Raw genomic sequence first — 16,614 nt, 5'->3', positions numbered from 1 at the left:
GAAGGATAGACAGAAAGGAAAAGGATGTGGGGTAGCGTTGCTGGTTAAAGAGGAAATTAACGCAATAATAAGGAAGGACATTAGCTTGGATGATGTGGAATCTGCATGGGTAGAGCTGCAGAACATCAAAGGGCAGAAAACGCTAGTGGGAGTTATGTACAGACCACCACCAAACAGGAGTAGTGAGGTTGGGGATGGCATCAAGCAGGAAATTAGGAATGCGGGCAATAAAGGTACAGCAGTTACCATGGGTGACTTTAATCAACTTATAGATTGGGCTAAGCAAACTGGTAGCATACGGTGGAGGAGGATTTCCTGGAGTGTATAAGGGATGGTTTTCTGAACCAATATGTCAAGGAACCAACTAGAGAGCTGGCCATCCTAGACTGGGTGTTGTGTAATGAGAGAGGATTAATTAGCAATCTTGTGCGAGGCCCCTTGGGGAAGACTGACCATAATATGGTAGAATTCTTCATTAAGATGGAGAGTGACACAGTTAATTCAAAGATTAGGGTCCTGAACTTAAAGAAAGGTAACTTCGATGGTATGAGACGTGAATTGGCTAGGATAGGCTGGCGAATGATACTTAAAGGGTTGACGATGGCTAGGCAATGGCAGACATTTAAAGATCACATGGATGAATTTCAACAATTGTACATCCCTGTCTGACGTAAAAATAAAACTGGGAAGTTGGCTCCACCGTGGCTAGCAAGGGAAATTATGGATAGTGTTAAATCCAAGGAAGAGGCATATAAATTGGCCAGAAAAAGCAGCAAACCTGAGGACTGGGAGAAATTTAGAATTCAGCAGAGGAGGACAAAGGGTTTAATTAGGAGGAGGAAAATAGAGTATGAGAGTAAGCTTGCAGGGAACATAAAAAATAACTGCAAAAGCTTCTATAGATATGTGAAGAGAAAAAGATTAGTGAAGACAAATGTAGGTCCCTTGCAGTCAGAATCAGGTGAATTTATAATGGGGAACAAAGAAATGGCAGACCAATTGAACAAATACTTTGGTTCTGTCTTCACAGAGGAAGACACAAATAACCTTCCGGAAATACTAGGGGACCGAGGGTCTAGCGAGAAGGAGGAATGAAGAAAATCCTTATTAGACAGGAAATTGTGTTGGGGAAATTGATGGGATTGAAGGCTGTTGAATCCCTAGGGCCTGATAGTCTGCATCCCAGAGTACTTAAGGAACTGGCCCTAGAAATAGTGGATGCATTGGTGATCATTTTCCAACATTCTATAGACTCTGGATCAGTTCCTATGGATTGGAGGGTAGCTAATGTAATTCCACTTTTTAAAAAAGGAGGGAGAGAGAAAACAGGGAACTATAGACCGGTTAGCCTGACATCAGTAGTGGGGAAAATGTTGGAATCATTTATTAAAGATGTAATAACAGCACATTTGGAAAGCAGTGACAGGATTGGTCCAAGTCAGCATGGATTTATGAAAGGGAAATCATGCTTGACAAATCTTCTAGAATTTTTTGAGGATGTTTCCAGTAGAGTGGACAAGGAAGAACCAGTGGATGTGGTGTTTTTGGACTTTCAAAAAGCTTTTGACAAGGTCCCACACAAGAGATTAGTGTGCATAATTAAAGCACATGGTATTGGGGGTAATGTATTGATGTGGATAGAGAACTCGTTGGCAGACAGGAAGCAAAGAGTAGGAATAAACGGGTCCTTTTCAGAATGGCAGGCAGTGACTAGTGGGATATGTCAAGGTTCAGTGCTGGGACCCCAGCTATTTACAATATACATTACTGATTTAGATGAAGGAATTGAATGTAATAGCTCCAAGTTTGCAGATGACACTAAGCTGAGTGGCATTGTGAGCTGTGAGGCAGATGCTAAGAGGCTGCAGGGTGACTTGGACAGGTTAGATGAATGGGCAAATGCATGGCAGATGCAGTATAATGTAGATAAATGTGAGGTTATCCACTATGGTGGCAAAAACACGAAGGCAGAATATTATCTGAATGGTGACAGATTAGGAAAAGGGGAGATGCAATGAGACCTGGGTGTCATGGTACATCAGTCATTGAAAGTTGACATGCAGGTACAGCAGGTGGTGAAGAAGGCAAATGGCATGTTGGCCTTCATAGCGAAAGGATTTGAGTATAGGAGCAGGGAGGTCTTACTGCATTTGTACAGGGCCTTGGTGAGGCCACACCTTGAATATTATGTACAGTTTTGGTCTCCTAATCTGAGGAAGGACATTCTTGTTACTGACATCAGTAGTGGGGAAAATGTTGGAATCAATTATTAAAGATGTAATAGCAGCGCATTTGGAAAGCAGTGACAGGATCGGTCCAAGTCAGCATGGATTTATGAAAGGGAAATCATGCTTGACAAATCTTCTAGAACCAGGGGTCACAGTCTAAGGATAAGGGGTAAGCCATTTAGGACCGAGATGAGGAGAAACTTCTTCACTCAGAATTGTGAATCTGTGGAATTCTCTTCCGCAGAAAGTTGTTGAGGTCAGTTCGTTAGATATATTCAAAAGGGAGTTAGATGTGGCCCTTACGCCTAAAGGGATCAAGGGGTATAGAGAGAAGGCAGGAGTGGGATACTGAAGTTGCATAATCAGCCACGATCATATTGAATGATGTTGCAGGCTCGAAGGGCCGAATGGCCTACTCCTGCACCTATTTTCTATGTTTCTATAATTGTACAGTTAAAAGAAACTAGATCTGATTAGATGATTTGTGAATTTTAATTAACAAATGAAAACCTGTTTCTTCAGCTGATTTGCATGGCGAGAAGACTGAATTCCAGTGGAACACCAGGAAACATTTCTACTTTGCCTGAGGATGTCTTGCTATTCTATGAGTAAGATTTTCGGTGTTTTTTTCCCCTGTGTTTTCTTTTTTTAGAGACAGATGATTAAATTCCTCTTTTCAATACAAAGCATCCATCCATTCTTTCAATCCATAAGAGTTCTACCTCTGAACATTTATCTTTATGCTTTTGTTACCTCTAGACTCGCCAATTCCAATGCTCTCCTGGCCAGCCTTGCATCTTCACCCTCCATAAACTTGAGCTCATCCAAAACACTGCTGCCCATATCCTAACTCGCACCAAGTCCCATTCATCCATCACCCCTGTGCTTACTGACCTACATTGGCTCCAGGTCCCCAAACGCCTCCATTTTAAAATTCCTATCCTCGTGTTCAAATCCCTCCATGCCCTTGCCCTTCTTATCTCTGTAACCTCCTCCAGCTCTACAATCCTCCAAGAATCTTTGTTAAAAGTCAGAATAGGAAAATATTGTCAAAGGTGTAGACAAATCAAAATGCTTCATAACAGGAAGTCAAAAGGAAGTCGAGCCAGTATCACCATTCAAATGATTGTTTAAAATCTAAACTGTTAAAGCCAACACTCTGATTTAAGGTCAGTTTTTCTTGTTGCTTACCTCAAGACCTAACCACCATTATGGTGATAGGTGAAACGTCAGCAGTTATAGTAGAAAGGGTAAGAAACAAAAAAGGAGTACAATCACTCGTAAAGTGGAATTTAACCTGTGATGTTCAACGTTTTAGCTCTGAAACATTCTCATCTGAAAACTGCACAAACTTCTACCGTGGGGTTGGACGTGCCAATATTAACGTTTTACCACAAGAATCTCAAAGAAGGAAGAATCTGTTGAAAAATGCTAAAAAATGCCTGGTAAGCATACGCTACTATTTAATAATAAGATCTGTATTTAATGAAATAAACACTGACAGTGGGTGTAATTTTCTCTCTATGGGCCCAAGTTTCGGGCCGCGCCTAGAACGGCGCAGCCCCGACCTGGACGCCGGTTTTTTGCGCCACAAAGTGCGCCTAAAAAAAACTTAGTTTCTCCGGCTCCCTGCTGGGCCTCTGGAGTCGGGCGCGGCGCAGCATGAGCTGTGGGGGGCGGAGCTAGGTCCCTGCGCTGAAAACAGTGCCGGGACCTCTGCAAATGCGCGCTACAGTGGGCGTGCATGTGCAGTAGCTCCAGTGCCCAAAACTGTGGGAGGGGCCTGAAGCACGCAGCCCCTAGCCCTGGCCGAATGGCCTCACTGGGGCTGCGTGCATAAGGCTGCCTCCCACACCCAGCTCCTGCTTCCTCCCGACCCGACTTGACTCCCGCTTCCCCCACCCCCGGACCGGACCCGACACCGACCCAACTCCCCGCTTCCCCCCACCCCCGGACCCGACCCCCCAGACTGGACCCGACCCGCGCTCCCCACCACCCCACACCGACCCGACCCGTGCTCCCGACCCGACCCAACGCCACCTACCTGTAAATCTGGTGCTGGGGACGGGCCCTGCCCGAAGTCTTGGGCCCGGCCCGTTCAGCATCCCTCCCCCTTCTCCTTCCACCCCCCGCCTTCTCCTTTCCTTTCCCCTCCCTTCTCATTTTCTTTCCTCCCCCCATCTCCTTCCCCTTCTCTTTCCCCTTCTCCTTTCCCCTTCTCTTTACCCCCCATTCCCCTTCTCCTCTTCCCCCCCTTTCCTCTTCTCCTCTCCCCCCCCATTTCCTCTTCTCCTCTCCTCCCCCCTTTCCCCTTCTCCCCTCCCTCCCTTTCCCCTTCTCCTCTCCCCCCCCCCCCCATTTTCCCTTCTCCTCACCCCCCCATTTCCCCTTCTTCTCTTCCCCCCCCATTTCCCCTTCTCCTCTCCCCCCTTTCCCCTTCTCCTCCCCCTTTCCCCTTCTCCTCCCCCCCTTCCCCTTCTCCTCCCCCCCTTCCCCTTCTCCTCCCCCCCTTTCCCCTTCTCCTCCCCCTTTCCCCTTCTCCTCCCCCTTTCCCCTTCTCCTCCCCCTTTCCCCTTCTCCTCCCCCCTTTCCCCTTCTCCTCTCCTCCCCTTCTCCCCTCTCCCTTCCCCTTCTCCTCCCCCCTTCCCCTTCTCCTCCTCCCCCCCTTCCCCTGCTCTCCCCTGCTCCTCCCCTCCCCTTATCCTCCCCCCCTTTGCCCCTTCTCCTCCCCTCCCCTCTTCCCCTTCTCCTCCCCTCCCCTCTTCTCTCCCCCCCTCCCCCTTCTCCCCATCACTCCCCCTTCCCTCCCTCCCCCTCTGTCTCCCTCCCTCCCCTCCCCCTGCCCCCCTCTCTCCCTCTACCCCCCTCCTCCCCCTCCCCTCGCTGTCAGAAACATAGACACTGACAGACAGAGAGTGAGAGACACACACAGAGAGATAGAGACAGTGACAGAGACACACTGGGGGGTGGGGGTGGGGGGGGGGGGGGCATCCCAGCACGCTGTTGGAGGGCTCCCGGTGCTGCAGTCGGGAAGTAGAAAATGTTTTATTTATTGATTTTTTTTGATTGATTTATTGGTTGATTTATTGATGATGGCTCTTTATTTGTAAAACTGAAGTGTTTAATGTTTGTAAACTTCCTTTTAAACCCCCCCTCCCCCATTCCCTACGCCTGATTTGTAACCTACGCCTGATTTTCTAAAGTGTAGACAAGGTTTTTTCGAGCGTACAAAAATCTTCACTTACTCCATTCTAAGTTAGTTTGAAGTAAGTTTTCACTGGCGAAACTTTGAAAACGGGCGTAAGTGGCCGGACACGCCCCCTTTTGAAAAAAAAATTCTGTTCCAAAGTGAAACAGTTGTAACTGACTAGAACTGGAGCAAACTAAATGCCGAGAATTTGAATTTCTAAGATACTCCGTTCTACACCAGTTGCTCCAAAAAATCAGGAACTACTGAGGCCGAAACTTGGGCCCTATATGTTGACGGCGAAGTTATCTGCTGTAAGCTCATGCTCCCTGTTTGTAAATGTTTGAAATGTAATGCTGTGAAGTACTTCTCAGTTACTGTTACCAGTCGTAAAACTCCGCACCCGATTATTGAGTAGGATTTTACATACTTCTGGTTAACAGTTAGTAATTGTGTGTGGAATTTTCTACTTAAAGGCCTACATCTTTCAATTGTGACGGCAATAGAATGAATGGGTTATTGGTGACGTCAACAGTGTCTCTATCTCTCTCTGTCTGTCTGTCTGTCTGTGTGTCTCTCACTCTCTGTTTGTCAGTGTCTGTGTTTCTGACAGCGAGGGGAGGGGGAGAAGCGGGGTGGGGAGAAGGGGGGTGGGGAGAAGGGAAGTGGGGGAGGGGGAGAAGGGGGGAAGGTAGAGGGGTGGGGGTTAGGAAGGGGAGGGGGTGGGATGGGGGGAAGGAGAGATGGGGGGAGGGAAGGGGGGGAGATGGGGGAAGGGAAGGAGAGAGGAGGGAGGGAAGGAGAGGAGAGTGAACGGCCGGGCCCAAGACTTCGGGCTGGATTTATAGGTGGCGTCGGGTCTTGGGTCCCGGGTCCGGGGGGTCGCGGAGATCGGGGCGGGGGGGGGGGTCGCGGAGATCCGGTGGTTGGGGGGGGGGGGAGAGAGAGTTGGGGGGGAGGGGAGAGAGAGTCGCGGAGGTCGGTGGGGGGGGGAGGGGAGAGAGAGTTGCAGTGGGGGTGGGGGGGGGAAGAGAGACTCGCAGAGGTCGGGGGGGGGGGAGAGAGAGTCGCGGAGGTCGGGTCGCCGGGGGGGGGGCGGGGAGAGAGACTCGCAGAGGTCGGGGGGGGGGAAGAGTCGCGGAGGTCGGGTCGCCGGTGGGGGAGGAGAGTCGCGGAGGTCGGGTCGCCGGTGGGGGGGGGAGATGAGTCGCGGAGGTCGGGTCGCCGCAGGTGGGGGGGGTGGGGTGGGGGGAAGCGGAGGTCGGGTCGCCAGGGGAGGGGGTGGGGGGGAGCGGAGGGAGGTCGGGTCGCCGGGGGGTGGGGGGTAGTTGGGGGCGCGGAGGTCGCCGAGGGGGAGGGGGGAGAGCGGGGGTCGGGTCCGGTCTGGGGAGCGGGGGTCAAGTCGGGTCGGGTCCGGTCAGGTGGGAGGTGAGCCTTATGCACGCAGCCCCAGTGAGGCCATTCGGCCAGGGCTAGCGGCTGTGTGCTTCGGACCCCTCCTACAGCAGTATGCCCAGGAACAGCTATAGATAGCAAGCTGGCTACAAAACAGAAAACAGAAAGTAGGGGTTAAGAGTAACTACTGGAAAAAAGTAGTATTCCGCAGGGATAGGTGCTAGGACCACTGCTGTTCACAACTTACATTAATGATTTGGACTCTGGAATCGGAAGAACAATTTTAAAATTTGCAGATGACACCAAATTGGGAGGTGTAGTTAATACGAAGGAAGAATGCAACAAAGTACAGGAAGACATTAATAAACTTTCAGAATGGGTGTCTAATTGGAAAATAAATTTCAATACAGATAAGCGTGAAGTGGTGCATTTTGGTAGGAAGAATAAGGAGGAATGGATAGTAAAAGTCTGAATGGGGTAGGGATCTAGAGATACAGAAATCACTAAAAGTAGCGACACAGGTTAATAAGGCCTTTAAAGAAAATCAAGCACTGGGGTTCATTTAGAAACATAGAAATTTACAGCGCAGAAGGAGGCCATTTCAGCTCATCGTGTCCGCGCCGGCTGACAAAAAGCCGCACGGCCCTTGGTCAGCAGCCCTAAAGATTACATATAAACCTATGAACAATGACGGAAAAGCAAAGAGCCCCCAGCCCAACCAGTCCGCCTCATACAACTGCGACATCCCTTATACTGTAAACATCTACGCTCCACCCCAACTGGAGCCATGTGATCTCCTGGGAGAGGCAAAAACCAGATAAAAATCCAGGCCAATTTAGGGAGAAAAAATCTGGGAAAATTCCTCTCCGACCCATCCATGCGATCGATACTAGTCCAGGAGATCACCCTGGCCGTATTCTATTCCCTGCAGTACTTACCATTTCTCTGCACCGTCCAACAAAAGGTCATCAAGTCTAATCCCAATTACCAGCTCTAGATCTGTAACCCTGCAGGTTACTGCACTTTAATTTCTAGCGGGACGGAATTGAAAAGCAGAGAAGTTACGTTAAACTTGTATCGAACCTTGCTTAGATAATACATGGAGTACTGTGTACAATGTTGGTCATATTATAAAAGGGATATAGAGGCACCGGAGAATGTACAAAAAGATTCGCAAGGGTGATACCTGTACCAGAACTGAGAGGATATACTTATCAAGAAAGGCTGAACAGGATGGGCCTCTTTTCACTTTTTATAAAAAAAGAGAAGGCTGAAGGGTGACCTGATGGAGGTCTTTAAAATTATGAAAGGGTTTGATAGGATAGACATAAAGAAAATATTTCCACTTGTGGGAGTGTCCAAAACTAGAGGCCATAAATATAAGATAGTCACTAATAAATCCAATAGGGAATCAGAAGAAACTTCTTTACCTAAAGAGTGGTAAGAACATGGAATGCGTCACCACAAGAAATAGTTGAGGCCAATAGCATAGGGGGTGATTTTAAGGGGAAACTAGATAACCACATAAGGGAGAAAGAAATAGAAGGGTTTGCTGATATTGTGAGATGAAGAGGGACGGTGGAGGCTCGTGTGGAGCATAAAGGTCAGCATAGACAAGTTGGCCGATTGACCTGTTTCTGTGCTGTAGACTCAATGTAGTTCAAATACCTGTCCACTCAGCCACAGAATGGTGAATAGCCCAGGAAGATCTAAGCAGAGTGGCAGATTTTTTTAAAAGAACTTAACTTAAAAATTCTGCTCCTTATAATTTTTTTAACTTGTCCTTACTTTTAGAAACTTTCAAATAAAAACCTGTCACAAAATGATGTGACAATATTGAATAATTTGATCTGCGACTATGATGGAGACATCACAAAGGCTGATATTTCTATATTAGAGGCTTTGAAAAATTGTGCCGAACCCACATCTAATCAAAAGAGTGCTATTGACATCCTGCTTAACAGTAACAGCAGCATATATGGGTAAGTTTCAAAATTCCCATTTCTTTCATATGGTATGTAATATTATTAGAAACCTTGTAATTACTAGTTCTCTTTCAGTGTCATGTTTTCTGTATTATTAAAATCTTCTGATATTTCAAAGTAATTTTTTGCACTAAACATGAATTGTCTGATAATGCATCGCTAACACAGCAACGTGGGAATTTAGTGCTAATTTTTAATTTGAATTATCAATTAATTTGAATGAAGTATCTCAGAGGAATAGATTGTATATAAGGCTATGTTCTCGTTACAGAAGTTATATAATTGTCATTGTATTATGAGGATTCTGTGACATTTTTATAATGTACAATAAGGACCTTCTGTATCATGTTAAAAGGAATGTGTAACATGAATATCTACATTTAATACAGATCAGTTTTGCAGTGCCTATCGCCTTTAAATAAACTGTACTTTTGAACTACATATTGCTCTGCAATGTTTAAATGGTGATTTTATCAGAACAAAAATGCTTTGCATGACAGTATTAATGGTGACAGATTAGGAAAAGGGAGGTGCAACGAGATCTGGGTGTCATGGTACATCAGTCATTGAAGGATGCCATGCAGGTACAGCAGGCGGTTAAGAAAGCAAATGGCATGTTGGCCTTCATAGCAAGGGGATTTCAGTACAGGGGCAAGGAGGTGCAGGGCCTTGGTGAGGCCACACCTGGAGTATTGTGTACAGTTTTGGTCTCCTAACTTGAGGAAGGACATTCTTGCTATTGAGGGAGTGCAGTGAAGGTTCACCAGACTGATTCCCGGGATGGCGGGACTGACGTATCAAGAAAGACTGGATCAACTGGGCTTGTATTCACTGGAGTTCAGAAGAATGAGAGGGGATCTCGTAAAAACGTTTAAAATTCTGACGGGTTTAGACAGGTTAGATGCAGGAAGAATGTTCCCAATGTTGGGGAAGTCCAGAACCAGGGGTCACAGTCTAAGGATAAGGGGTAAGCCATTTAGGACCGAGATGAGGAGAAACTTCTTCACCCAAAGAGTGGTGAACCTGTGGAATTCGCTACCACAGAAAGTTGTTGAGGCCAATTCACTAAATATATTCAAAAAGGAGTTAGATGTAGTCCTTACTACTAGGGGGATCAAGGGGTATGGCGAGAAAGCAGGAAGGGGGTACTGAAGTTGCATGTTCAGCCATGAACTCATTGAATGGTGGTGCAGGCTTGAAGAGCCGAATGGCCTACTCCTGCACCTATTTTCTATGGTTCTAATCTCAAACACTGCATTTTAATTGTACAATAACTCAGTGCTTTTTTTAAATTTGTCTTCAGTAATCCCTCCACATGGACAGCATCCACATTGAAAAATCTGGAAGTGCTTGTGTTTTCTGTGAATAAAAATACATGGAATAAAGTCAACAAGGTATAAAATCATTTTTTTTTAAACTTTGAAATTGTATTAAATAGATTAACATTGCTGTTAAAATATCTGACTGGAATTTGCTGTAACAAATGTGTCAAACCCTTGTCTGATAATATCTCGCCTCTGGTATTTTAATTAGCTGATTTTCAAAATGTTGTTGTGCTGGAATCTCCTTCAGCCACACTAAAATTATATGCCTTCCTGATGATTTGCTGCCCAGAGTCTTGAGTGGTCTCTCCTCATTGTACAGCCTGTTATTGTTTGCTTGTTATTTATGGATGCATCTACTTGTACTGCCACCTTGTCTGTGATTGGCTCTCCAATATCACTTGACCTATTGCTGATTGGTGTCCTTGGAGGATAAGCCACACCCTGAAGTTCCTCTGGAATGTGTAACTGGAACCGCCCAGCCCAAGTTCTGACTGACATTCCAATTTGTAATTCGATCCAAGTTGACTTCAGAAACCACAAAGGCCCAAAAGCCACCAAATTCCAGCCGAAGTCCCTTAGCTCAACGGAAGTGCTGCCTCTACCAGCTGAAGTCCCTTACCCCAGCGCAAGTGCTGCCTTCCCCAGCCAAAGTCCCTTACCTCAACGCAAGTGCTGCCTCCCCCAGCCAAAGTCCCTTACCCATGACCATATTTTCCCGCCCCCCCCCTCCACCCCCCGCTATAGATGGGGCATTGTGTGCGGATTGTGAACAGATTTATTGGGGATGTGAATAGTGACAGTGTTGTGACTTCTGGATTTCATCCACTCCAACGATGTCCCTTGTAACACATGCACCGAGCTTTCCGAGAAATCGGGTGTGGGTGCAAAAAGGGGGCTGGAAAAACGTGATGCAACTTCCCTGAGTTCCCTCTCTCCCCTCCGTTCCCCCCCCCACCCCCACCTGTACCTCTCTCCTTCATTCTCTCCTCCCTCCCCCCCCCCCCCCAGGCTCTCTCTTCCCCATCCCCCCAAGCTCTCTCTCTTTCCTCCCCCTACCCCCACCAACTCTCTCTTCTCTTCCCCCTCCTCCCTTGCAAGCTCTCTCTCTTCTCCCCCACACCACCCCAAGCTCGCTCGCTCTTTCTCTCTCTCTCTCTCTCTCTCTTCTCTTCCCCCCCCCCCCCAAATCTCTCTCTTTTTCCCCCCCACCCCAAGCTCTCTCCCCTCCCCCAAGTGCGCTCTCCCTGCTACCGTGGCTCAGCGGGAGGCTCGTGGCCCAGTCGGAGGCTCGGCAGCTTGCGGCTCGGTGAGAGGCTTCAGAATGAATGTGTTCGGGGCCCCACTTCCGATGAACGTGTTCGGGTGGCCCACATATAGTTCCGGTTTCGGGCGGGAGGCATTGGGTTCGCAGGACAGAAAAAGGGCAGTACACATAGTCAGTCCTGTTATTTATATTGTGCTCTCATTATGCCTGTGCCTTGGTATTGTTGTACCATGGCATAACTAAAACTGGGGATATCCTGATTATCTGTTAATTCCCATTGTCCACTAGGTGAAGAGGAGTCCCTCCATTATCATGAATAATGGAGATACTACTGTACATTTTTCCCTTTTTTTTCCCCCTTCCCAATCATCAGAATTTTGTAGCGTTAATGACTGTAAGCCAATATGAGTTTTGCAGAATTCTTTTCATATTTTAGCCTTCGTCCTTTTTATTGTCACCAGTTCTGCAATGGGCAATGTAAGTGACTATTGGAGCTCTCTGCTGATCAGCACAGGTTGAGAAAACTCCGTGTGCAGGATGTAAGCAACAATGGAAGACCAGGCCATTCGGTTGCTGGGAGATTACACCGAGCACATCCAGAATGATGACGTGAGGAAGTCACGTTGGCTGACAATTTCCTTGGAGCAACCAGCTCTTTCGCTTTGCGAAATGGGCGTAAACCCCATTTGCGCGCCTAAACAGGATTTCTACCACACCTCCGGTGAAATTACGAAGGCAGAGCAAAGAGCAGCTCTGAGGAAATTCCTGGCCCATATGGAAATTGTCCCCCACAGGGTTGGTTATAATGAAATGCTTATTTTATTTAGAGAATTTTTACAAAGAAGGCACTTTTTTATAGATATACATTGAGGGCATTCTAGGATAAGGAGATTATAAGATACTTTAAGAGCTCTGATAAGTGTAAACTTTGCTGACCTATGTTTGATCTCTTATTTTAAAAAATATTTTTCTAACAGCAGCAATTTGCTATTTTTTAATGGTATTTTCCCCACCACAGGCTGTGATTTTAAAAGGCCTGAGACGGTATGTGAAGAGAGGATCTAGATTCAAAATCAAAAATCAACGAAATTTACTCTCAAAACTGTCCTTAACTTCAAGATCAAAACGTGAAACTGGTATGTGGTAATTTGTGTAGTGTTGCCAATTCTGGTTGGAGGCATTCCTGGAAGTTTGATCATGTGACATTCTAATCACTTGACATCTAACCATGTGGTGATTGGTCATATGACACCTATATTTGTTACAGTATCTCTCGGTATCTCCTTGTACTTAGATGCTATGTGAAAGTGACAACTCTGAAAGCCTCAGAGTTGATCTGTACTTGGACTTGACACCCCAAAACCAGTTGGTACAGACCAGCCTGAACGAAACCGAGAGGTCTAACAAAGGACAGTGGGCTCAGTGTTTGGGGTACTTCTTACAGGGCACATCGTCCTAAACGCAGCTTAGCACCAACATTTCTAAAACACTCCCTAGGCTCAGACTCAATAAAATAGAATTTTCATGGAATTAGAAATTACAGCTTAGGAGGAGACCATTTGGTCCCCAAGTGATTGTCCTGGCACACTCCAATGTACAACATGCCAATCGGTGAGCAAAAAACCACCATCAGTACCATTACAGCCATGGAAATGGCCTCCCAAGGTGTAGATTTTGCTGAGCTAGAAGGATAGCAATTGTTCATAATCCAGGTCGCTGATTGGAGCGTGGATAGGTACAGCAGGAGTGGCGAGGTCGGGGCAAAAGAGCGGCAGGAGATTGCAGAGCGCCATGATCAGGGCCCAGGAGAGGCGAGGGCCCAGGGGCACTACGGGCCAGCCCACACTGCGATATATGTGCACACTAGGTCTGTGCAGCAGAGCTGGTCGCCAGTCGTCTTGGTTAATCCTTGCCACTGGACCAAGACCTAGCTCTGTCAAGCCCGTGTGGTGACAGGTGTGCAACGGCCACACACATTAAAAAAATCCACGCACAGGCATCTTCCACCCTTCAATATGTAGTTCGGGATCTGGAATATCTGGTCCTTCATTATAACACCTGTGAACTCATCCCTTTTGGTGTGGAAGAAAGTTATCCTTGATATGAGGGACCGCCTAAGAAGAAGCAGCTCTCGCCAGTAACCCCATTCCCCTCCTCCTCCTGATCCTTTTATATTCCTCCTTTTGAAATATTTATCCTATTCCCTTTTAAATTATGTTTAGTGTTTACCTCAATAGCCACTGTGGTGCAGCATCCAGTGGTCTAATAGCACTCGGTTCAAGAACCTTCCTTCTCCCTTCATTCTTGGTTCTTCTAGTGAGAATTTTTGATCTCTGTCCCTTAGCATTTGCCCACCAGTGAAAACAATCCTTGACTGTTTACCCATTAGTGCATTCCCCAGGTTTCACGCATCGCTTTACTCACTGCTCCTCTCACGGCATCACTCCCACTCACCATGTTGCTGCTTTGGGTGAGTTGAATTCCTTCCCCTACCCATGTTAAAAATTCATGGCATATCAGAAAGAAATGGCATCTTTGACTCATATTGCTGTCCTTTGCCATCTACCAAAGAAATTGGTTTCTCACATGTATAGCCCCAAATCAATAGGAAAATCGATGCATCAGACACATAGGGTTACATTTTCCTGCTATTGAGTTTGGGCATGTTGGATCACCATAAGTAACATTTCAAGGAAAATCAGATGGACATCATTACGATCGCCCTGCCCGATTTTCCTCTGTGCTGAGCCCAGACAATGTAACACGCCCAGTTGCAATAACAGGACAATCTGCTCCTTGAACTAGACAATCAAAGAATTTGGATAGAGCTCCTCCAATGGCTCAGCAGGTCAATGCACCACCTGGTGTGTTACTTGGCCTTACAGGGCTAGATGACCTCTGGGGTTGAATTACCTGCTGATGCTCAGAGTCTTGGCTCATACGTGACTCGTGTTAAAAGAGGGAAAACTTATATACAACAGATGTATAGCTTTTATAATAGCGTATTAAAATACATTTTCGTCTCAAACTTACTGACCCATTTAATAATAACTTTATTTATAGGATGTACAATTGGTCAAATCACGGCAGCTAAGACTATTGATGTAATGCTACCTGCACAATACGGAACAACAGATTTAGACGCATGTCTGAATAATAGTGTACTGAAAGATAACCTGTTTCAGCTGGGAAATCGCGCCTTTTCTGAAGAACAGCTTAAAGTTCTCAAAAAGAAATTGAATCAGGTAAAGATGCATGGTGTGAAAATAAGCTTTGCCAGTTCAACCAAGTGACTAGTGAGAATATGCACCTCATGGCCTTTGTATATGTACAATTCAAATGGACAACAAGTGCTTTCTCAGTCAGTGAAGAAGAAGTCACACCAAAGATGATTCTACACAAATCACAAGCTTTAAATTTATACAGCAATTGCATTCAAAAGTTTGCTTTATCCTTATGCTTACTTATTTTAATATGCACTGTAAATTCTTTCTTTCCTGTCCAACTGCTATTGCAAGAGATACCTCTGGCAATGTATTTAAATGGTAAAGCAGTTATTTCTGGTAGAAACAATTGTGGACTGCATAAACAACTCTCACAGCAACCAAAGTGATAAAATAAGGTAGATGGGCTTGAGTCTGTGGGACTACATAGGAACAGGAGTAGGCCATTCAGCCCCTCAAGCCTGTTCCGCCCTTCAGTTAGATCATGGCTGATCTATACCTCAACTCCATTTACCTGCCTTTGTTCCATATCCCTTGATATCCTTTACCTAACAAAAATCTATCGATCTCAGTCTTGAAAATTTCAATTGGCTCATCAGTCTCAGCCTTTTGGGTAGGAGGGGTTTCCAGATTCCCACCCCCAGTTTCCCAGCTTTTCAATATTAACTGAGATAACACAAACAGAATTAGACTTTTTTCAAATAGCCTGCCCTTGTCGGATTTTTTTTTCCGGGGGGAGGGAATACAATATAGAAATGATCCTTTTACAACCCAGCTACTATGCATCCCAGGGTGATTAAGCGATTCAGCATTCAGCTGCTTGATCACCACTTAAGCGGGGAGTGGTGATCAAGGAGCACAGCCCAAGAAACCGCAGGCTGCAGGCTTGTGATTTCCTGACCTGACTCCCTGCCAGTGTTACTTCCTGATGCCAGATTGCAGAATCATCTCTCCTGTCTTCTCTTTGCTGGTACAGATACAACGTCTGGAATCCTTGGGACCAAGTCCTTGCCGGTTTTGGGGTTTTTCCGGATTTCAGACAAGAAAATCAATAGTCTGAAATCTGGAATCCTCGACCGAATCCGTGCCGAGTTTTGAGCAACGCGATCCGAAATCCGGCAAAACCAATAGTCCGGCACAGATTCGATAGAGAATTCCGGATTTCAGACAATTGATTTTCTTGTCTGAAATCCGGAATCCTCGACTAAATCTGTGCCGGATTTTGGGTTTTGCCGGATTTCGCAGCTCACCAATCCTTAGCTCCTTGCCGATTCCCGCCTTCTGGCTTTTGGAGAATAATTCCGGATTCCGGGCAACTCCATCTTGGCTGCCTGAAAATGTTTGGTTTTTGGAGAATAATTCCAGATGCCAGACAACTCCACCCTCGATGCATAAAATGTCCGGTTTTCGGAGTTCCGGATTCAAGACGTACCTGGAGTAATAATCCGAATACTGCCAGGTCACCGGGTCCTCATTTAAATATTTTAAGATGCTGGTTACCAGCAGTATTGAAAAATGCAGGATGCAGGTGGATTCCCCTTTCTGCAGTGCTGGTGAGCTGCTGCGCAGGGAGAAGGGTTCACAGAGAGTTGAACCAAGTCTTGAAGCACAAATGTTCCATGGCAAAGTTTCAGGCTTTTCTGTTAAATGTTAGATCAGAGGAGGAGAGACATGGATATGCAGGCTGTTGTATATCCTCCAGCACCTAGTTACAGAGCAGCACTGGGGTCCCTGACAGCAGATTGTTCTAATGGTCCCTTGACCAAAAATGATGCCTGGACAGAAGGAAAATGGGATGAAAATATAAATACATTTAAATAGAGATTCTCCCTTAAACAGAGGGCAGAAGGCTCAAGGGGTTTGCATCTAGTCAGGTCCTCTGTATAGACTTGAAGGAAGGTCTAGGAGAAATTGTTTTTGTTCCAAGTATTCCCCCCCCCTCCCCTTTTTTATAGAAGAAAATGTGTTCAGATTTATTTTGTTGTTGATGTGAAGGTCTGTTTCTT

The 16,614-nt window shown here is 46.2% G+C and overlaps 1 protein-coding gene across 1 annotated transcript in view; it reads left to right on the top strand.

The window, feature by feature from the left end:
• The window catches only part of LOC139281630 (uncharacterized), a 204,155-nt gene that overhangs the window by 179,304 nt on the left and 8,237 nt on the right, over positions 1-16,614 (top strand). Inside the window, exons 107-112 of the mRNA XM_070901774.1 lie at positions 2,751-2,836; positions 3,547-3,673; positions 8,605-8,792; positions 10,099-10,189; positions 12,403-12,520; positions 14,448-14,629. Coding sequence (XP_070757875.1) covers positions 2,751-2,836; positions 3,547-3,673; positions 8,605-8,792; positions 10,099-10,189; positions 12,403-12,520; positions 14,448-14,629 — 792 coding nt within the window. The remainder of the gene's footprint in view (positions 1-2,750; positions 2,837-3,546; positions 3,674-8,604; positions 8,793-10,098; positions 10,190-12,402; positions 12,521-14,447; positions 14,630-16,614) is intronic.

This window comes from Pristiophorus japonicus, chromosome 15, assembly GCF_044704955.1.
Source record: "Pristiophorus japonicus isolate sPriJap1 chromosome 15, sPriJap1.hap1, whole genome shotgun sequence".
Lineage (NCBI taxonomy): Eukaryota > Metazoa > Chordata > Chondrichthyes > Pristiophoridae > Pristiophorus > Pristiophorus japonicus.
The sequence above is the reverse complement of the archived record's forward strand: the minus strand, read 5'-3'. Positions and strand labels throughout refer to the sequence as shown.